At 34.1% G+C, this 24731-nt stretch overlaps 1 protein-coding gene across 1 annotated transcript in view; it reads left to right on the top strand.

Annotated features, from left to right (window-relative positions):
* The window catches only part of LOC139493005 (serine/threonine-protein phosphatase 6 regulatory ankyrin repeat subunit A-like), a 35673-nt gene extending 11558 nt beyond the window's left edge, over nt 1–24115 (top strand). The window contains exons 4-9 of the mRNA XM_071281149.1: nt 825–937; nt 1271–1329; nt 1983–2131; nt 7139–7224; nt 7855–8466; nt 19928–24115. Of these exons, the coding sequence (XP_071137250.1) occupies nt 825–937; nt 1271–1329; nt 1983–2131; nt 7139–7224; nt 7855–8466; nt 19928–24115 (5207 nt within the window). The remainder of the gene's footprint in view (nt 1–824; nt 938–1270; nt 1330–1982; nt 2132–7138; nt 7225–7854; nt 8467–19927) is intronic.
* The last annotated feature ends 616 nt before the right edge of the window (nt 24116–24731 follow it).

The raw sequence follows: 24731 nt of genomic DNA, 5'->3' as shown, positions 1-24731 counted from the left end.
AATAGAATGAAACCAAACATGGCATTACTATTTCTCATGAGGTGTTGACCAAGTGTTGTTACTTTGTAGCCGATTCATCATCCAAAATGGCCGGCAGCAGGGGACTTAGTTTAACATAGGACCCTATGGGAAATGCATACAAATGACTTCTTTTAGAGAACAAATGAATGGAATGAAACCAAACATGGCATGAATATTCCTTATAAGGTGCTGACCAAGTGTTGTTTCTTTGTAGCCTATCCATCATCCAAGATGGACGTCAGCGGGGGACTTAGTTTAACATAGGACCCTTTGGGAAATGCATACAAATGACTTCTTTTAGAGAACTACCAAATCAATGCAACCAGACATGGCATGAATATTCCTTATGAGGTACCGGTGCTGACCAAGTGTTGTTACTTTGTAGCCAATCCATCACCCAAGATGGCCGCCAGCGGAGGACTTAGTAATATATATATAATACAAATGTCTTCTGTTAAAGAATTGCTGAATGGAATGAAACCAAACATAGCATGAATGTTTCTTATCTTGTGCTGACGAAGTGTTGTTGCTTTGTCGCCAAATTTTATCTTTTTTATATGAATTCAAAAACCCAAGTAGAGTCAGGTGAGCGATACAGGCTATTGAGAGCCTCTAGTTAAATATTGCTTCCCTATAGTTGGAAAATATTATAACATTCATAAAATTACACATACACAAAAAGGAAATTACTTTTTTGATCTAAAAAATTGAATTTATAATTTTAGTTTAATGTGTTGATTTTCAACCCATTAATACCAAATATTTAACTATTGTTTATAACCTGTTTATTTCGTTTGTACCAGTACTGACAACTTTTGTTGCATCAATAAAGATCACAGATGATAATTTTGATTATCAGTTGCTAGATACACAATCATGCAGATATAGAACTTTGTCTGAAAGATTCACTACAAATGTAAGATTGCATTATTAGTTTTTGTTTCGAATTAAGTGAAATATTTTCACTCATGTTTGTTTGTGCAAATAATCATTGTTTTATTATTTTCATATTGCAAATTCTTTTACAAATGATTTATTATTAATACTGGTTAAAACAATAGAATTTACAATATTATTAAAGATAAAGATGTCAAAATATTCAGTTTGTAAGTTTAGGGAATACAAGAGATACATATGAAAATTTATTTGTCTATTGAAAATACATGTCGAGTCCATATGTAATATTTATCTATTCACACTTTTCAATCAACTTGTAACAATATTCTAAGTCTTTTTACATATTTTACAGATGACCTTGGTTTTGAAAAGCACTCTGGGTTTTGTTTCTGTTAAGGTGAGGATGTTCAGGTAAGGAAGCAGTTTCTGATGTAACCCCAGTAACACCAGGAAAACTTGTCCTTTTGTAAAAATGTTATACGAACAAGGCAATTAATGTTGCCTCAAATTACAGTTGTGAAACTTTGATATACTGGATTCAAAGACTTGGACAATGATAAAAAGTATATCACCTTTATGAATCCTGTTTTCTGACTGTAGAATAAAAGAAACATGTAATATGAGATTTGCTCATTGTCAAAGGCCTTACAGTGACCTATAGTGTCTGGGTCATTTCGTCTCGTGTGGAGAATTATTTCATTGTCAATCATACCACGTCTTCTTTTTATATAAATAGTGTGCACTATGTCAATATTAAGACTTCATGAAGGTTGTTCTTTTATTAATTTGGAAATATAAATTTTTTATTTTGTTGTATTGAATTCAGTCACAGAATCTGTTGATTTCAAAATGCTACATATGGTATTTATCAAAAAGCATTCAGACTTTTGTCAGTTATATAAATTGCAGTTAAATTGCTTTAATCTGTCATATTATTAAGAAGTTAGATTGCCCTGTTTCTTAAAGTTTTTCCAGTTTTCATCGCTATTAATATGAAGACTATATTCTTTAAGAAGAGTGTAATTATTGACTCATTTGTAAAGATATGTTCACTATTTTTTCAGAAGAGGCAGTGTAATTGTAGACTTCTTAGTGACTGTAAACCAGACAGGTACAGTACCAGGAACCTCTAATTCAATCAGGCAGGCTGTGTCCACAGGATTTGTGGGTCAGATGTCAGTTGATCCTACTTGTGTTATTATTGAAAATGGAGGTACGTAATATCTTAGTCTTAGTGTTGATTGATTTATTAGTAACAAAATTGTGTCCCAAGTACACGGATGCCCCATCCGCATTATCATTTTATATGTTCAGTGGATCGTAAAAATGGTATAAAATCTCTAATTTTGCATTAAAAGAGGGACGAAAGATACCAAAGGGACAGTCAAACTCACAAATCTAAAACAAACTGACAACGCCATGGCTAAAAATGAAAAAGACAAACAGAAAAACAATAGTACACATGACACAACATAGAAAACTAAAGAATAAACAACACGAACCCCGAATAAAATTCGAAAGATCCTATCAAAAGGAACATGTTTACTAAAGTTTTTAGTTGATTGGACTTCAACTTCATCAAAAACTACCTCTACCAAAAACTTCAACCTGAAGCGAAACGAACGGGCGAACGAACGAACGAACGGACGGACAGACGCACAGACCAGATAACATAATGCCCATAAATGGGGCATAATAATGCCCATAAATGTGGCATAAAAATTGAAGGTTTCATATGATTTCCAATGAGACATTTACCACCAGAGTCCAAATTATATAGATGATATAGATATATGTGTTAGGGTCCAACTGAAGCACATCCTCAGGTGAGGGATTGTCTCGCTGTGTTGAAGCCCCTTTGGTGGCCTTAAGGTGTTTTCTGCTCTTTGGTCCGGTTATTGTCTCTTTGAGACATTACTCATTTCAATTCTCATTTTTGTCGAGCCTTTACCTTTTGTTGAAAAAAGTGAGACAGAGCCATCCTACAAGTCAGTGGCGTTTACAAATATTTACGTATTTTACTAATAAGTGGACTTATAACATTACATTCACTCTGTGGTTAAAGTTTTTAAAATTGTAATAACTTTCATAAACTATCCTTGATTTGTACAAAACTGGAACAGAAGCTTGTTTATGATCATCAGCTAGTATCATGAAGAAAAGTTTGTTAAAATTTATCTCTTGTATTTAGCTCACCTGGCCCAAAGGGCAAAGTGAGCTTTTCTCATCACTTGGCGTCCGTCGTCCGTCGTCCGTCGTCCGTCGTCGTCGTCGTTGCTTTTTACAAAATTCTTCTCCTCTGAAACTGCTGGGCCAAATTTAAACAAACTAGGCCACAATCATCATTGGGGTATCTAGTTTAAATTATGTGTCTGGTGACCCGGACAACTGACCAAAATGGCCGCCATGGCTAAAAAAAGAACATAGGGGTTAAATGTAGATTTTGTCTTATAACTCTGAAACCAAAGCATTTAGAGCAAAATCTGACATGGAATAAAATTATTAAACAAGAGATGATCCATCTGCCCTGAAATTTTCAGATGAATTGGACAACTGGTTGTTGGGTTGCTGCCCCCAATTAGTAATTTTTAAAGAAATTTTGCCATTTTTGGTTATTATCTTAAATACTATTATAGATAGAAATAAACTGTAAACAGCAATAATGTTCAGCAAAGTAAGACCTACAAATAAGTGAGCATGACCAAAATGGTCAGTTGACCCCTTAAGGAGTTATTGCCCTGTGTAGTCAATTTTTAACAATTTTCATTGATTTAGTAAATTATTGTAATTTTTTTCTAAATATTTTCCTCTGTAACTAAAGGACCAAGTTTATTATAGGTAGAACAAATTGTAAGAAGCAAGAATGTTCAGTAAAGTAAGATCTACCAACACATCACCACCACCAAAACACAATTTTGTCATGAATCCATCTGTGTCCTTTGTTTAATATGCACATAGACCAAGGTGAGCGACACAGGCTCTTAAGAGCCTCTAGTTCATTTTTCCTTGGAGTTCAGTATTTTTGTGATTTTGCTTTTTTCAGAGGCATGATTAAAGGTTTGGTGCACCGATTTTATGGTACGAACGACTCGAAAGATTTACATAAAAACAAACGCAATGTGTGTTATTTTCTGAACTCTTTATTAAAAGGAGATATAAAGAAAATAATACTAAAACTGATATAGAGAAAGTGACTGTAAAACAAAAAAAGTTACATAATAATATTATTGCTTTAACCCGCATCTGTAGTACAGTCACCCCCTTTGTAATCCTACGGTGTTTTCAAGACAGCAAACACATTTAAAGAACACTATTTTTTTTAAATGGGATAAACTCAAAGATGATAAAAGTATCTTTTAGCTTTCCGTAGGCATAAAAACTCCAAAGACACTGCAACTCTTCGTAATTAACATGTTGCAAATTATGACAAAATATTATATACTTTATTGGTAATTTGATGAACATGGAAAGAAAAGAAAAGTATAGAAAAGTAAAAGTCAAACAGATCACGACGTCTTGAGTCCCTTAATTGGATATAAGAAGAACGTGTTTGAGTGCCCATGAGACAACTCTCTATTAAAGTCACAAATTGTAAAAGTAAATTATTATAGGTCAAAGTACGGCCTTCAACAGGGAGCATTTTCTCATATCAAAAGGCAAGTCAAAAAGGGGCCCAAAAAATCACTAGTGTAAAACTGTTCTAACAGAAAAACCATTGTTCAACCTGAAATAATAGTGTAACATCAAATTATAGGAAGACACACTGTAAAATATATAAATTGAAATGGCGTAACTCAATCAAAAGACATATTAACAAAAAAAGTTAACATACACTAAACTAATAAATTGTATCTATGAAACAATGTGAATACAAAATGAATATAAAAAAGGGGGCATGAGATGTAAAAAAAAAAAACATCAGAAAGACAACTAGTACCTTAGACAAAATGCCGTTCAATAAATAACTTCGCATGTAATTAAAATAGTTGTGCAGTAAGGAGTACATGGATTCAGAAAATATTTTTTTCTTACCAAATAAATAAATTACTTATTCGTGGTAGAAGAACAAAAGTGAGAATTTATCATCATACCAAATAAAATCAAAGGAAGTATATATTAAACATAGTGAACCGAGACATAACACAACATAAGAAGACAGTAAATAACAAAAATGCATTACAAATTGTGCCATCAAGTCAAATTAACACGATAGTAGGATTTAAGAGTAATTGCAGTTACTGAAACCTAGTCAAAAACAATTAATAATTACAAAGCATTTCCATTCTCAATTTTATCTGTTACTAAATTAAAATAAAACACGTCCTAGAGAAAGTCAAAGAAAACATGACTTATGCAATGCCATAATAACAGTATCGACAGGTAGTAGGATAGGATAGTTAGGCTTTAACCTTTTGATAAATACTATAATTTTATATATAGATAAAGCAATCTCTACATGTATATAGAAAATGAACGTGACTATGCATTTAAACATTCGAAAAAAAAACATTTGAAAAGAATACAAATAAAGTGAATGACAAAACAATGGTTGTGCCATAGAAAACAAAATTCAATGATCTAATTGCAAGCTTCAATAGATAACGTCCACTAATAAGAGTCACTCGGATAACACAGTGATTTCCGCGCTTTAAAAAAAATATTATTGTAAAATGTAGGATGTGAAACACTGTTTGTGATCAGTTTGTAGTAAGGTACAGCAAATCTGTGTATCTAGGAAAGTAAAATATCTAAGTAATTTGTTGTAACGAAATCCATTGACATAAGAATTAACTAATGATATATATATATGTTCGTTATAATCCATAATATTACAACACACACAGGGCGTAACGAACGAGTTTTATATAAAAGACATTTGAATCACCTTGTGAACTATTGAGTTCATGTGCTGGGATAGGATTTTACAATTATTTATTGAAGTACTTCCTATTTTTCGGAATGGTTATGTTATAGACCATATGAGTATTTGGACAATACACGGATGGTCCGGACCATATTTGTATACTCTTAAGGTCCGACTATACGATCTATTAGGAGCTGGAGAATACATGTATTTGGACTATATATGTCTATTTTAGCCAAATATGCTTTAAAAAACATTTTTTGAGTATTACAAATTAATATTATTACAATACGATGAATAAAGTGATCAAGTAAACATTTAATCAATTGAAATTTAACAATTATGTTTTTTATTGTATATGTAAATCCTATTTTGGCACTCTCGCCCCGGTTGACAATTGCTGCAAGAGGCAACATCAGATTTCTTAAATTGACATGTTTTGTTCATGCATTTTCCTTTGTATTTGCATCGCTTTGCTTGCAAGAGAGTAGCTTGCTCGCTTTTTTGGCGGCAGCAAGCAATGGAATTCCTTCTGTTTTCTAATGGGCAGTTTCAAATTTTGCGTGTCAAAAGATCTATATCACCCATAACATAACCAGAGTTCAATATACCATATTCACAGCATTCTCGCATTCTTAGCGAAATTATCATCAACCCTACTCACTCCCACGATTCTTTTCTCGCAGTAATAAACCAACTTTAAAAACAGATTTAATCCACCATTTTCTGCACAAAAAAATGCCTGAACCAAGCCAGGAATATGGCAGTTGTTTTACATTTGTTTGATGTGTTTGAGCTTTGCAGACTTATTAGAGTCTTTCCTTTTTTTTTTCTTTTTTTTCCTCGAAGTTCAGTATTTTCGGGATTTTACTTTTTCAGTTACAGTTTACGAGTTAAAGTAATTACATTTTATTGATGTCGAAATATATCTCGAAACATGGAGTCTCGGGCTTGCTTAAGTATGTAATATTCACAACATCCTAAAAATGTTGTAGGTATATTTGACGGTATTTGATATCAGTTTCAAAGTTTATGAAATACTACTTTATTCTAATCCAAATACATCATCGACATCTTGTGACAAAACATAATGTCACAAGAAATAAAGTCGCCGAAGACAAATCAAACGATTAAAATCTAGTTGTTCACAAGTAAAGGTATTTCTATCTTCTAGTTCTAAATAATATGTTAATCTGAAATGACAAAACAGAAACTTACAGTTTACAATTTACAATTTCACATCTGTTATTAAATGATAGTTATTTAACACTACATGCACTTGTTAAAATAATACATAGGTTTAATTTAGTGTTACAATATATAGACAATATCGTATGAACATCATTTTAAATACAGGTAATAACCATGAAGATACAATGTCAAAAAAAGACTTGAAAAGATCTCAAGAAATATACTTGCCTGGAATGAGGAATGCATATGAGGTTAGTTTCAGAAAGTAATGTCTTACGCACGTGGTGAAAGTAGTTTAAGCAAGTCACTTATTCAGTTTGCACTGTTGTTTTACGTCAATTAAATAGTGCATTTTTTTATGAGAATGGCAAATAATGCCTTCACCTAGAGCGCTTCAATTCAAACGAATTGCCGTATTTGTCTTATAAGAATCGAAATAATTCATGGGGGCTTGAATATATCGTGATTTTACAGGTACCACTGATTGTCTCTTTATGCCGATAGTTTACCCCTCGCCATCGCTCAGGGTAAAATATTTGGCATAAAGGGCCAACCCGTGGTAAAACACGATACATTAAAGCCCCCATGATTTATTTCTTAAATTCTTTATCAGCGCAACGTTTTGCCTAAAGCTGTACTGTATATTACTCAAATGCAAAATACTGATAAATGCATCAAGGAAAAAGATGTAGAGTGTCACCTGCCTAATCATAGACATAAGTTTTCCGACATCCTTCTTAAAACGACACATTTTCATTGTCCCAAAATATGCCTATCCTTGCAGAAAAAAAACTGAGTATTCCGATATCATGCATATCCGAAAATTGTTATACGACAGTGAAATAAATGAAGAGGGTAACATTTCTTTACATAATTTTCAGCTGGAAAGTGATTCAGAAAGATCAGTGATGAAGACAAATAAACCTACCAGTAAATCAGATTTATTATCCAAATCAGAAGAGCCAATTGACAAAATTCGACAAACTGTTCATAAATCAGAAGTAACAGTAAGCAAGAAACAAGAAACTGTGTTTCAATCAGACGAACCAGAAAATAAGACAATAGAAACTGTTTATAAACCAAAAGACAATGTGAACAAGACACAAGAAACTGTTCTAAAAATAGAAGGTTTTGAGAATAAGGCACAAGAAACTGTCCATAAATCAGAAATACAAGGGATCAAGACAACAAAAAATGTCAATGATTCAGAAATATCAGTTAATGAGTCACGAGACACTTTTCATAAACCAGAAGAAACAGTACACAATACACAAGAACATGTTAGTAAATTAAAAACGCAAGTAAACAGAATAAGAGAAAATCTGAGGAAATCAAAAGTACCGGTGAACAAAAATATGAAACCAGACAATGAATTCGTGATACCAGTAGAAAAGGCAGAAGAACATGCCTTTAAACTAGAACACACAGAACAACCAATAAACATTCAACAAGAGCAAATTAATAAAGGATCATATACATCTACATTAGCAAAGGTGAGTGTGATATTAAATTTACTTATAAAAGAAAGACAACAGATAACAGAGGGACATTTAAACTCACAAATCAACAGGGTCGTCAAGTTGGTAAATAGTTATCAAAGTTCCCATGCTTACAATCTAATACGCCAGAAGCGCGTTTCTTCAAAATAAGACTCATTAGTGACGCTCTAATCAAAATAATTATAAAGCCAAACAGATACAAAGTTGAAGAGCATTGCGGACCCAAACTTCTAAAAAGTTGGTTCAGCCAAATACGGCTAAGGTAATCTATGCATGGGAAAACAAAATCCTTAGCATTTCGAAAAATTCAAATTTTTGGTAACAGGAAATTTATATAAAACAATGACCATATAATTGATATTCATGATAACACCGAAATGCTGACTACTGGGATAGTATTACCCTCGCGGACGAAACGTCCATCAGCAGTGGCATCGACCAAGTGGTGTAAATAGTTATCAAAGGTACCATACTTACAATTTAATACGCCAGAAGGGCGTTTCGACTACAGAAGACTCAGCAGTGACACTCAGATCAATATAGTTATAAAGCCAAACAAGTACAAAGTTAAAGAGCATTGAGGACCAAAAATTCCAAAAAGTTGGTTGTGCCTTAGTATTTTCTTCCTTTCCTGGTTACCAATTCCTTATTCCTTATTCGTTACTTATTCCTTATTTGTTTCTTGTTCGTTACTTTTTCCTTATTCCTTATTCGTTGTCTCTTAGTTACTTATTCTTTATCCGATTTTAGTATGTTTCCCCCTTTTTTTAATTAACTGTCACATCTCTAGTTATAGTTAATTGTTTCCAGACGTTAAATTACAAATTTTGCACGTATTAACTCGTGCATTGCTCGACTGGTACCATAATCATCTAACGTATGTGTTCCTTATTTGATTGTATAGCGTGTTAAGCGTTGCACATTAAAAAAAAACAATTTCATTTTTGTCTCTAGATCTGACGATAGTTATGTGTTCTAAGAGGTGAAATACACCTATTAGCGTGTATGTACCCGTTCTATCGCTAGACTTATATACTGTTACTTATTCATTAATTTTTCGGTTGTAACACGTTTGTCGTTCGTGACACATTAGTCTTTAGTTTTCTATGTTGTGTCTTGTGTACTATTATTTGTCTGTTTTTCTTTTTCTTTTTTAGCCATAGCGTTGTAAGTTATTTTTTTAACTATGAGTTTCATTTCTCTCTGGTATCTATCTTTCGCCCCTATTTTAAGAAAAATGTTTTCCATTGTGTTCTTGTCTTTGATATCATTGGGTCTTAGAGGTGAAATGCACCTATTTGTGCGTATGTACCCTATTCAGTGCTAAAAAAATAACCTGTAACGTATTCGATTGCAATACAAGTGCTGTAGGTTGCACCTATTGTTTCATCTTTTCAGTTGTCTCTAGTGTTAGGTATGAAATAACTTTATTATCTGGACTGATACCTGATTTCTTATTCGTTCCTTATACGCTTGAGAAACTTGTGTTATACAATCTCTAAAGCTCCATCTACTACCGGACTACGTTTTTGTTTTGCTGTTGACGAGTTTTGTATGAACCTGCTTGACCTCAAAATGTGTATTGCAGTTGCATTCCAATGACGTATTGTTTGACCTTATGTAAATTCACGATTACTTTTATACGTTCTGTTTATTTTCAAACATTTCTTTAGAGCAAAAGGAATAAAACCAATTTTCTGATAACAAACAAACATGAACAGCAGTATTAACGACGACAAATATCGATTTTAAAACTTGAATGTTTACATGTGTATTAAAATCAACCATGTCAATTTCAGCGTGCATGTTATAACGTGAATGTCAAGTTCAGTTCAAAGTTCTGAAGCGTAAGACAACTCGTACAATTCTGTTTTAAATCGGACAATGATTTGTTATTTGTTTTTACTGTTGAAATAAGTTGTTATGTTAAAATAGATAATTATTCACCTTTAGCGTTGTATTATTGTGGACTATCCTAGATTCTTTTTTGACGAACCCGTCTTCAGTTGAATGTGATTTTAATATTACTACGCGGGCCTCAAGGGATTTTAATCGAAAATTAATGCAAACAATAATTTAATTGCAGGATCAAGAAAATAACTGATTAGTGTCTTTAAATATCAGCTGTATTTGTACTTTGTACTTGACTCAAAACAGGAGTAATAGCTCGTTAAAGTTTGCATTTCACCTGTTTATAAGCCTTGTACAGATGATATTAAAAGACATTAAACAGTTATTGTCTATTCCAGCGAACGATTGATGCTCTGTTTTTATTTGCCCCTTTTTGCTTGTAAAACGTTTCTTTTACGTCCCAACTTTAAAAAAAAATAATAATTTTTTGTCTTGTCTTTGGTGTTAGCTATGCGTTCTTATGAGTTAAATAACCGTATCAATGCGTATGAACCCGTTTCTGCGCTTAATTGATATCCTGTTACTTATTCGTTCCTTTATCGATTATAAAATATGTTTGATTGTTTTCTTGTCTCTGGTGGTAACTATAGATTCTTAGAGGTTTAAATATACATATTAGCGCTTATATACCCGTTTCAGTACTCCACTGATACCTGCTTACATATTTGTCACTTATTTGATTGTAACACGTTTGTCATACGTGACAACTTTAAATGAATTTTTTTTTTAATTGTTTTCATGTCTCTAGTGTTAGCTCTTTCTTTTTAAAGGTAATATACCTATTTGCGCGTATGTACCCGTTGCACCGTTCGACTGATACCCCGCTGTTTTTCTGTTCCTTATTCGCGAGTAATACTCGTGTAACATTACACTTAAAAAAATATCTTCAATTTTGGCCTTGTCACTGGTGTGAGCAACTGGTTCTCAGAGGTGAAATAACCCTATTAGTGCGTATGTACCCGTGTCAGCACTCGAATAAAGTCCTGTCACTTTTTCGTTCTTTGTTCTCTTGTAATACGTGTGCTATACATTGAATCTTTAGAAATAATGTTGTAAATTTATGTCTTATCTTTGATGTTAGCTATGGGTTTAAAGAGGTTCACTAACACTATTAGTGCGAATGTACCTGTTTCAATGCTAGACTGATACCCGGTTATTCATTTGTTTCTTATTCGCTTGCATTACGTTTGTCATACGTGACACCTGTTTATTTTTTTTTGGTCTGTTGTGTGAGCTAGTTCTTAGAGGTGAAATACACCTTTTTGCGGGTATGTACCCGTTTAAGCGCTCGATTATTACCTTTTTTCTTTTGCGTGGCTTATTCGTTTGCAACACGTTTGTCTTACGTTACATCTTTCAAAAAAATATTTTAAATTTTATTTTTGACTCTGCTGCTAGTATGGGTTCTAAGAGAGATGAAATACACCTAATGGCGCTTATGTTCCCGTTTCAGGTCTCGATTATACCATTAAACTTATTCGTCACTTGCTATATGTTTGTCATACGTTGCACCTTGAAAAATATTTTCAATTTCGTTTTTGTCTCTGGTGTTATGTATGGGTTCTAAGAGGGGAAATACACCGATTAGTGCGAACCGAACAGCAAGCTATAAAGGGCCCCGTTCTTACTCGCTTGTATTACGTTTGTCATACGTGGCACCCGTTAAACAATTTCTGTTTAATTTTGTTCTTGTTTCTAGTATTAGCTATGGTTTTAATGCTCGATTTATACCCTGTTACTTATTCGTTCCTTTTTCACATGCATTAGGTGTGTTATAGGTTGCACTTTTTTTTTTAGAAAATTGTGTTCTTGTTTCTGATGTTGGCTAAAGGATCTTAGATGCGAAATAGACTGATTGGCACGTATCTTCACGTTTAAGCGCTCGACTGATACCCTGTTACTTATGCGTTCCTTATTCGCTTGTATTACTTTTGTCACACATGGCACACTGTTTTCTTGTCTCTGGTATTAGGTAAAGGTTTCTAAAAATTGAAATAGCCATATTAGCGGGTATGTACCCGTTTTAGCGCTCAACTGATACCCGTTTATTTTTTCGCTTCTTATTTGTTCCTTATTCCATTTTGTATACATTGCACATTTTGACTGATTTGTCTCTGGTGTTCGGTTTTGGGTCCTAGAGATGAAATTACTTAAAAGAGGCATATGTCTTCCGGGCTATCCTTTTACCTATTCGCTACTTAATGGTTACTGATTCTATCATTTTGTGTCTTTGGTGTTTGTTCTTTGTTAATGGAAGTAAAAATAACATGTAAGGGCATATGCATTCATTTCGACACTGTACTGATACCTTGTTACTTTATCGTTTTTATTTGCTGTATTATACGTTACATCTTTTTAATGCTTTGTTTTCTTTTAGTGATATTCTCTGGTAATAGTTCGTGGATTGTTTAGGTTGATTTACCCTTTTTTATGGTGGGAAGTGGTACCCCTACATATGCTTCATGATAGGCACCATTTTAAGACTGAACATGCTAGCCTTGTAGACCGAACCACTAAGTTTGGTGGACAAATGGGCCATAGAAACCAGATTAGTCAACAACAGAGTAATTCAACTCTTGGCATTGCCTGTTGGACCTGCTGAATAATAGTTACATACCATGGTGATTCGTTTATTTCGGGTAGAGCTAATAAATATTCTTCATAATAGGTACCATTATAGGATTAGACATCCCGCGGGTTTTTGTTTTCGCGGCTGTACAATTTCGTGACTTATGGGCAACAAAGTGTACAAAAAAAATCGACGGTTAAATATTTTGTTTAGTTATAATAAAGTATAGAAAGTGCGGACCCCTGCACTTGGTGTATACATGAATCATAGAATCTAACAGGGGGACTTAGATCCAGCACCGTGCTTGTTGAATGTATTGGAAGATAGCTGCAGCCCGTGTTGCTTAATGGTTCCTTATTGGCTTTGGCGGGGTGCTTATCTGCATTTCAAATGGGGGCCATCTCCACCTTTCAGACTGGATCACCAAGTATTGTGAACCGATGGTTTATGTTTATCAGATAAGACCCTAAAACAAGTAGATCAAACCCTGACGTTTGGTGTTTACATCTTTTGGAAGGCACCTATAGTCCGTGGGGCATAATCAATATTTTGATAAGGTGTTTATAAAAGTATGAGATGGGTGGACATCTTCAACTTGCTCGGTAGTAGACTAATGTGTTATGTTTATCAGATAGGATCCCAAACCAAGTGGTTTAGACCCAGAACATTTAAGACTTATTGGAAGAAAGCTGCAGTCCATGGTGATTAATCATTTTTTTGTGGCAGTGCTTATTAGTATATGAGGTTGGTGAACATTCCTACATTTCTAAATTTTTATGCGATTAGTTTGTAACGATAATTTTCAGTGGACGTTGACAAATATTTTGTGGTGTCAGATCCCACGTTCTACCAGTCTGTTACTAGGAAAGCCGCCATTTTGGATTTTTTTGGATATGTTATTTCTCAAAAAATAAACATGAAAGACACATTCTGAGCCTCAAAATCTTCTTTTTTTTCTATATTGAAACCATTCTGAAGCGAACGAAAAGTAAAAATACGTTTAGTATTCATTTTTGACATCCAGAGACACATATGACGTTTCATTGTTTAGATGCTACAGTTTCAGGGACTTTTACATCTATGACATTTTTAAGCCATAAAATTAATTAAATGTCGCTAGGTCAACTCAATTTGCGACAGTAAAATCTACCTTTTACGAAGACCAAAGCATAAAATACAATACAGTTATCTCCTAATTAATTATTGAATGCACATGTATATCAATCACTATTGGAATATGAAATAAATCATCAACGGCTGTTTTCAATCATTTTTCTGATAACAAGAAAATCGTGGAGCTTATATATACTTTTTTATGTTTCTTTGTTACATATATGACGTGGCTCTGAACTTATACATCCCGCCATAGTTGAGATAAATAAACACCGTGAGAAGGTGACAAGGGAACGTTAGCATCTAAAAATTGATAATTAACGATAGGAAATGAAAAATCATCTATCTTAGTATTAAGTTTTCCGTTAATGATATAGATATCAAGATATAGGAAAGGGCAGTGGTCATTGTTAGTATTAGCTTTATTTAAAGTAGGTTCAACAGGATAAATTTCTTCAGTATTTACACTGAAGTCGTCATTATTGAGAGCCAAAATATTATCTAAATATCTAAATATCTAAAAGTAATATTGAATTTGTGTATCAGATGTTGTTTCGATGGGTCTTTCCTGATTTTTGTCATAAATTGTTACTCATAGCAATACAAAAAAAGGTCCGCCAGAAGTGTTGCACAGTTTGTCCTCGTTGGAATTTCGATAACCTGACGATATACGGAATCTCCAAAGCGAACAAAAATGTTATCTATTAAAAATTTAAGGGCAGATATAGGTGTGTGAATTATTTGTTAATAAGAATGTGAGGCTATACAGAGTAGAAAAATCAAACTTTTAAACAGATTCAAAATCACCAATATATGCCTGCAATTTATCAAGTACTTCCAACGAGTTCTTGACACTCCAAAAGTTATTAATTCCACTTTTTTCGAAGGCCTTATTTGAACAATTTATTATCAGGTTTTTATTGTACCAAGTGTACTGGTAAGAAGAATAGACAATTTAGTAGTTAAACAACGGCTTGAAGACGAAATGAATCTATATTTTCTGTTTGTCTTTTTCATTTTTAGCCATGGCGTTGTCAGTTTGTTTTAGATATATGAGTTTGACTGTCCCTTTGGTATCTTTCGTCCCTCTTTGTAAGGTGTTTCGTGTAGCTTCGGAAGCCAATACATAGTTGGGACTTTCATTGTATTTGGTTCTGCTGTCTGTTTGTTTTATTCACGCATCGTTGTCAATATTATTGAATTTGATGCGACTGTCATACAAGTGAAAAGTATGGCTAGCTGTAAAACCAGGTTCAATTTACCATTTTCTACATAAGAAAATACCTGTACCAAATCAGGAATAAGGCAGTCGTTATCCATTCGTTTGATGTGTTTGAGCATTTGACATGGCCATTTGATTAGGGACTTTCTGAATTTTCCTCGAAGTTCAGTATTTTTGTTACTTTACTTTACTAGGACAAACAGGAAATAACTTATTTTAAAACTTTAATCGACCAGAATTGTTCAATATTTATCATAGTGTTCCCATATTAAACATGCTACTAGTATATATATTCACCAGAGACTAAAAGACGTAGACATAATAGTATAAACCAACATTAACGCAAGTGTACTTATTTGGTCTACTCAGAAGACGCCTACTGGTACAGGAGTTTCTCGCTACATTGAAGACCCATTGGTGGCCTTCTGCTGTTGTCTGTTCTATGGTCGGGTTGTTGGCGCTTTGACACATTCCCTATTTCCTTTCTCAATTTTATCATTTCTAACAAACTTCCTTTTAATTTACTATGATTACGTATATTGTTAATTTACCCTTTTTATGGTGATGTTCCTATGGCACCTTGCACCGACCTATAGTTGTATATTTCTGTGTCATTTGTTCTCTAGTTGATAGTTGTCTCATTGGTAATTATACCACATCTTCTTTCGTATGTATATAACAATGTCAAAAGGGAAATCTCTATTGACCACTAGAGAAAATACACGTTAACTTTAGCAAACTATTCCTTTCGTCAGTAGTTAACAATCGATAACCACATATTTAATTATAACTCCTTGAATTTAGAGTTCACACTTCACGATAACTATTTGTGAAATTTATAAATATATACATTTTCTGGTTAACGTTACTATAATATAATTTGCATATAAATTCATAATAATTCAAGAGTACTTTGCTCAAATAAACTTATAAGAAACCAGGCCTTGAATATTGTACATCAGACTCTCTGTTCATTGACAAAAGAGATATTCTCATTAATAAAAAGAATATGTGGCAAACTTGTACATTAGACAACTATCGAGTATGTAAATCAAATTACTTAGAATTTAGCAATTTAAGGTCATCGTAGTGGCTTCAATAATAAGTCTGGTCAATTTGTTGAACAACATAATATTCATTTTCGGAAAACAAATCTGTTACTATCTATATATAGTTATGAAAAACATACTAAAAATATATGCCAATGTATTTAATCAAACCTTGGTGGTAGTAACAGTGAGGTACTCAGAAATGGTTAACAATCATAAAGTAAAAAATGTGATTTCTATAATACAGTCGTTGTAATAAGATAAAACAAATTATTTTCTCCATTTAAACACACAAAGTAATACAGATTAAGATGACAATTTGCTATTTTTATAATCCTAGACAGTGAGTGTTTTATTTTGACCTTTTTATATAAAAAAAAATCTTTTATTTTTTCGCGAGACTTTTTTTTTAATGGAAAGTCTTTTTAAAATGTATTAACCTTTTCTCCATCTTTCTGAGAAAACGAGAATTGTCATTTCCCGTCGGAAACCTTACTATATCTATAGAATCTAAAAAAAAATCAATCATGCTCAACTTCTTTAATGTTGAATATTCTTCGCCGATGCGAATGTCGTTCAATAACTTTTATGGACGCCATCACGATTTGGTTGACCAGTATGAAGGTGTAATACCACAATTGATTTTCCCCTATTAGTCTTTGTTAAATTGGCATTTTTTTTTAAATTGTACAGTATTTACCTTTATTTCAACCAAAGAAATACTTTGCATGAATAAAGTTAAACCCTTTCCAGGGCTACAGTGAAATTTTCACATTACATTTCACTGCATATAAGAAAGTAACCATAACCGGAAGTAAACAACCCAATTTTAACACTGTTATTTACTGGTTACCTGCTTTTACTTAACTTTCCAAAATAGTTTATAAGACCATCAAATAAAAAAAGAATGATGCTTTCAGACACCCAATATACATGTTTATGAATCAGCAAAATTTAAGTACATTGAAATGCAGGGTTAATTTTCTACAACTGTCAAATTCAAGGGAATATTTTTTAATCCTACTTTCGAATACAACCGGATGTGACGTACCATGATTTGGTAGTATTATACCTGAAATATTCGTTTCACAGATGATATGGGATATGTGCCATATATTGTAGCGACAATCCCGTTCCCTTTTCATGAAGTTACCTACCGAAGTAGACTATTTACCGGGTTTGTACTAATATTTGCAACACGACGGTTGCCACATGAGAAGCAGGGTATGGTTACCTTTCCGGAGCACCTAATTTAACGGCATGATTTGGAGGGGTGCGTGCTGCTTAGTCTTCTTAGTTTTCTATGATTTACAGATTGTTCTTTATTCCGTTTTATCGCAAACACTTATGAATCGTTTAACTTAAATTTTCCCAACAAGAATTATGAAGTCATACAAACCAAGACAATACATACATCAGAAATTATACTGAATAGTATCTGTAAACACGCGTGTAAGCAAAGCATGTTTACTCAATTTTTATTTTATAATCAAATATGTCCCATAAGTTATATGAAAAGTAACTTAACCTACATTGTACAAAGTAGGCGCGAAAGATACCAGCGAAAAATTCAAATTCATCAACCGAAAATAAACTAACATGACTTAAGAAGGAAAAGACCAACCGACAAAAAGAGTACACTGAACACAACATAAAAAAAGAGTAAAGAACTCGCACCCCACCAAAAAAACTTCGGGTAATCTCAGGTGCTGCTGAAGAGTAAGCAGATCCTGCTCCAAATGTGACACCCGTGACACATTCGTGAAAAGGGAACGTGATTAAATTTACAACAGAAGGAATATATCCAATGTCATCAGTAGCACGAATATTCCCTTATTATAACCAACTCGAGATAGCGTCCGTTAAATTTACAAAGGGATTATTTCAACTTCACCACAAATAACTTTCTTGTTAGTAGCAACCCTCTATTAAGGAAATAATGATAGGAATACAAGTCCGGGAACATCGTTTCAATTGAGAGATATATGCCCCGTATGCAGACCTTGCTGAAATGTTGCTACATAGGATAGAAAGTTCACAATTGGGAGCTGATAATGTCTTTTGTAATTAAGTTTTGTTTTCAACCGACTCTTATTGTCAATTTCTAAATGTAAGTTACGATATGAGTCAGACTTAACTGTTTATGTATTATCCTTCATCTCTAGTGGATAGGAGAAGCGCGTTAAACATAATCACCAAATTTTTAATTATTTAATGAGAGAAAATCAGAAATATATAGCGAGAAATAAAGTTAAAGGATAATGCTTACTCCTTTTTTTCTTCTTAAGAAGTTCCTGTAAGAATTCAGCCTCAAAGAAATAACGGTACAAGTCGTCAAGAGGGTCACAGTTGGTTCCCATGGGAATGCCGATAGTTTGTTTAAAACAACATATCCTCCAAACGTAGCAAATAAGACGTCAATCAAGAAATGATACATCTTGATAATATCAGCTTCAAATATTTTGTTTGAATCAGAGTGATTTGTTTGTAAAATAGGGTGTATCCCTCCCTAAGACACGATCGTATATCTACGTTAGCCATTATCCATACCAACACTTTCTATTTGTCTTTTTGTTTTTAAATGGGTGATAATTGTGTAAAGTGTAGAAAAGTCAAATGTTTTGATACGACTGTAAGATGAAAGAATCTTAGATTGTATGTACTCTACAGTCCTTGGAATGTTTTATTATTCAAGTTTGATTTACGTCACCTATAGATTAGACCTTTTCACAATAACTTGAAAACCCGGCTTTTTTGCTGATAGATTAATAAATTAGAAAAGGGTTTCGTGGATCACTTGGCAGACAGTGATGGAAGATCCACTTCTTCATCTTCGGTTGAAACATAAAACAACCCTTTGATAATCCAGGATTTCCTCTTTAACAAGTGTTGTGGGGAGTATATTTTGAGTTTTCAAGTGAAGTTTTAATACCCTATGCAACTTACTAGTGGCGCCTGCGTACGGAGTATATATATCTCCCAATTACTACCCGGGCTTGTATTTCCTATCATGATTTATTTCCTTTATAGAAGCTTTCTGCTCACAAAGACGCTTTTAAATGAAGAGTTCCAAATGATTAAGTTGAAATCATCCATTCGTAAATGTTACGGACACCATCACAAGTTGGGTTATGGAATATCTGTTTCACAGATGAAATCCGATATGTTCCTTAATTCCATTTCCTTTCCACTAATGTGACTTACCGAATAAGTCTATTTACCGGGTTTGTAATTATAATATTATGAGCAACATGACGGGTGCCATATATGGAGCAGGGTCTGCTTACCCTTCTAAAGAACCGGGAATCACCCCAAGTTTTTTTTGTGGGGTTCGGGTTGCTTAGTCTTTAGTTTTCTATGTTGTGTCTTATCATGTCTGGTTTTTTTTAACCATGAAGTTTATTGTCGATCTCGGAGTTTGACTGTCCTTCTGGTATCTTTTGCCAACTTTATCAAAACTTTTTGGAATTTCATAGGACATGCACAGGAGCTTATCATCTTGTCTTTCCAATTTGAAAGTATATTTTCCATATATTGTAGTATTTTCACAATTATGATTGAATTAATCAAATCATGGGGAAATTATTTCAGGAAGTGAAAGGTAAGGTTGATGGACCAGATGGAAGTCATACAATTTTTGCAACTGAAACTTTGCATAAATTAAGGGAAGGTCTGAAAAATCGCGGAGAGATGCTAAAACAATTACTGGACAACGAGGCAGATATTAATCAGTGCAGAGACAAAAACACATCTCCCTTGCATGTTGCCTGTTTCTTGAATAATATAGAGATAGTAAAGATATTACTGGAAAACACAGAAAACATAAATGAGTGTGATGATACTGGTTCCACTCCTTTGTTTATTGCTTGCCTGAAAAATCATAAAGAGTTAGTTAAACTTTTACTCGACAATAAGGCAGACATTAATATGCATAACGCTATTGGGGCATCTCCTTTGACAGTTGCTTGTTATGAAAATCATAAAGAGACAGTCAAGATATTATTGGACAACAAGGCAGACATTAATGAGTGTGATGGTAAAGGAGCAACTGCTTTGTATATTGCTAGTCAGAATAATTATAAAGAGATAGTGAAACTATTGCTCGACAAACAGGCAGACCTAAATAAATGTGCAAATAATGGGGCATCTCCTCTGAATGTAGCTTGTCAGAATGATCATGTAGAGCTAGTAAAGGTATTGTTGGAAAACAAGGCAGACGTTGATAAGTGTGATGGTAATGGAGCTACTGCTTTGTATATGGCATGCCAGAATAATCATAAAGAGATAGTGAAACTATTGCTTAATAACAAGGCAGACGTCAATGCGTGTGATGATCTCGGGGGCCCGTTGTTTGTTGCTTGTCAGAACAATCATATAGAGTTAGTGAATATTTTACTGGTCAACAAGGCAGACATCAATAAATGTTCAAAAACGGGTGCATCTCCTCTGAACGTGGCTTGTCAGAATGATCATAAAGAGTTAGTGAAACTATTGCTCGACAACAAGGCAGACCTAAATAAATGTGCAAATAATGGTGAATCTCCTCTGAATGTGGCTTGTCAGAATGATCATGTAGAGCTAGTAAAGGTATTGTTGGAAAACAAGGCAGACGTTGATAAGTGTGATGGTAATGGAGCTACTGCTTTGTATATGGCATGCCAGAATAATCATAAAGAGATAGTGAAACTATTGCTCGACAACAAGGCAGACCTAAATAAATGTGCAAATAATGGGGCATCTCCTCTGAATGTGGCTTGTCAGAATGATCATGTAGAGCTAGTAAAGGTATTGTTGGAAAACAAGGCAGACGTTGATAAGTGTGATGGTAATGGAGCTACGGCTTTGTATATGGCATGCCAGAATAATCATAAAGAGATAGTGAAACTATTGCTTAATAACAAGGCAGACGTCAATGCGTGTGATGATTTCGGGGGCCCGTTGTTTGTTGCTTGTCAGAACAATCATATAGAGTTAGTGAATATTTTACTGGTCAACAAGGCAGACATCAATAAATGTTCAAAAACGGGTGCATCTCCTCTGAACGTGGCTTGTCAGAATGATCATAAAGAGTTAGTGAAACTATTGCTCGACAACAAGGCAGACCTAAATAAATGTGCAAATAATGGTGAATCTCCTCTGAATGTGGCTTGTCAGAATGATCATGTAGAGCTAGTAAAGGTATTGTTGGAAAACAAGGCAGACGTTGATAAGTGTGATGGTAATGGAGCTACTGCTTTGTATATGGCATGCCAGAATAATCATAAAGAGATAGTGAAACTATTGCTCGACAACAAGGCAGACCTAAATAAATGTGCAAATAATGGGGCATCTCCTCTGAATGTGGCTTGTCAGAATGATCATGTAGAGCTAGTAAAGGTATTGTTGGAAAACAAGACAGACGTTGATAAGTGTGATGGTAATGGAGCTACGGCTTTGTATATGGCATGCCAGAATAATCATAAAGAGATAGTGAAACTATTGCTTAATAACAAGGCAGACATCAATGCGTGTGATGATCTCGGGGGCCCGTTGTTTATTGCTTGTAAGAACAATCATATAGAGTTAGTGAAGATTTTACTGGTCAACAAGGCAGACATCAATAAATGTTCAAATAATGGGGCATCTCCTCTGAATGTGGCTTGTCAGAATGATCATGTAGAGCTAGTAAAGGTATTGTTTGAAAACAAGGCAGTCGTTGATAAGTGTGATGGTAATGGAGCTACTGCTTTGTATATGGCTTGTCAGAATGATCATAAAGAGTTAGTCAAACTATTACTGGAGAACAAGGCAGACATCAATAAATGTGCACTTAATGGGGCATCTCCTTTGGATGTGGCTTGTATATTTAATCATATAGAGCTGGTAAAGATATTGTTGGAAAACAAAGCAGACATTAATATGATTGATGGCAATGGAGTAACTGCTTTGTATATGGCATGCATGAACAATCATAAAGAGATGGTCAATCTTTTACTAGACAGTAAGGCAGACATCAATAAATGTGCAAATAATGGAGGATCTCCTTTGACTGTGGCTTGTGTGTCTGATCATATAGAGATTGTAAAGGTGTTATTGGAAAACAAGGCAGAAATTAATAAGTGGGACGGTAATGGAGCTACGGCTTTGTATATGGCATGTCGGAATAATCATAAAGAGATAGTCAAACTATTGCTCTACAACAAGGCAGACATCAATAAGTGTGCAAATAATGGAGGATCCCCTTTGACTGTGGCTTGTGGGTCTGATCATATAGAGATTGTAAAGGTGTTATTGGAAAACCAAGCAGACATTAATAAGTGGGATTGTAATGGAGCTACTGCTTTGTATATGGCATGCCAGAATAATCATAAAGAGATAGTGAAACTATTGCTCGACAACAAGGCAGACCTAAATAAATGTGCAAATAATGTGGCATCTCCTCTGAATGTGGCTTGTCAGAATGATCATGTAGAGATAGTAAAGGTATTGTTGGAAAACAAGGCAGACGTTGATAAGTGTGATGGTAATGGAACTACTGCTTTGTTTATGGCATGCCAGAATAATCATAAAGAGATAGTGAAACTATTGCTTAATAACAAGGCAGACATCAATGCGTGTGATGATCTCGGGGGCCCGTTGTTTGTTGCTTGTCAGAACAATCATATAGAGTTAGTGAAGATTTTACTGGTCAACATGGCAGACATCAATAAATGTTCAAAAAAGGGTGCATCTTCTCTGAATGTGGCTTGTCAGAATGATCATGTAGAGCTAGTAAAGGTATTGTTGGAAAACAAGGCAGACATTAATAAGTGTGATGGTAATGGAGCTACGGCTTTGTATATGGCATGTCAGAATAATCATAAAGAGTTAGTCAAACTATTACTGGAGAACAAGGCAGACATCAATAAATGTGCAAATAATGGAGGATCTCCTTTGACTGTGGCTTGTGTGTCTGGTCATATAGAGTTAGTAAAGGTGTTGTTGGAAAACAAGGCAGACATTAATAAGTGTGATGGCAAAGGGGCTACGGCTTTGTATATGGCATGCCAGAATAATCATAAAGAGTTAGTCAAACTATTACTGGAGAACAAGGCAGACATCAATAAGTGTGCAAATAATGGAGGATCTCCTTTGACTGTGGCTTGTGTGTCTGATCATATAGAGATTGTAAAGGTGTTATTGGAAAACCAAGCAGACATTAATAAGTGGGATTGTAATGGAGCTACTGCTTTGTATATGGCATGCCAGAATAATCATAAAGAGATAGTGAAACTATTGCTCGACAACAAGGCAGACCTAAATAAATGTGCAAATAATGGGGCATCTCCTCTGAATGTGGCTTGTCAGAATGATCATGTAGAGCTAGTAAAGGTATTGTTGGAAAACAAGGCAGACATTAATAAGTGTGATGGTAATGGAGCAACTGCTTTGTATATGGCATGTCAGAATAATCATAAAGAGTTAGTCAAACTATTACTGGAGAACAAGGCAGACATCAATAAATGTGCAAATAATGGAGGATCTCCTTTGACTGTGGCTTGTGTGTCTGGTCATATAGAGTTAGTAAAGGTGTTGTTGGAAAACAAGGCAGACATTAATAAGTGTGATGGCAAAGGGGCTACGGCTTTGTATATGGCATGCCAGAATAATCATAAAGAGTTAGTCAAACTGTTACTGGACAAAAAGGCAGACATCAATAAATGTGCACTTAATGGGGCATCTCCTTTGGATGTGGCTAGTGTGGCTAATAATAAAGAGGTAGTCAAACTATTACTCGAATACAAGGCGGCCATTAAATGAGGTTGAGGAATTTGTACCAGATGTTCGGACGTATTTTTCCTTTATTCAAGGCTTAAATGTTTTGCCCTACAACACCCATTTTTTTCTTTTCCAATACTATTTCAATAGCTCTTAATTGTCATATACCAAAATTTAGGTAGATTATATTTTTGTTTTCGTCGGTATGAAACCCAAATAAAACCAATGCTAATATAATAAAAAAAGTCCAATTCAGCCTTTTCACGCCATTTTTTTTATCAATTATCTCGAAAATCCCTCCCATTAGTTTTCAATATTTTTAACTTATTCTGTTCCTCAGCTTATGTTTTTGTCATCTTAAAGTAAATCGTTAATGCATGTGATGGGTATATTGCTTGTCAGAAAAATAATATAGAATAAGTTACGGATCGTCTGGACAATAAAGCAGACGTCAATAAGTGAAGTGCTCATGGATTTCTTTATGACTTGTGCTTGTTAGAATAATCATCAGTTAAGATGTTAATGAACAACAAGGCAGACATTGATAAGTGTGCAAATAATGGAGCGTCTGCTTTGCATATGGCATGCCAGAATAATCATAAATATTTAGTCAAACTGTTAATGGAAAACAAGGCAGACATACAGCCCGTAACAGAGA

Source organism: Mytilus edulis, chromosome 10 (assembly GCF_963676685.1).
Source record: "Mytilus edulis chromosome 10, xbMytEdul2.2, whole genome shotgun sequence".
NCBI classification, from domain to species: domain Eukaryota; kingdom Metazoa; phylum Mollusca; class Bivalvia; order Mytilida; family Mytilidae; genus Mytilus; species Mytilus edulis.
The sequence above is the reverse complement of the archived record's forward strand: the minus strand, read 5'-3'. Positions and strand labels throughout refer to the sequence as shown.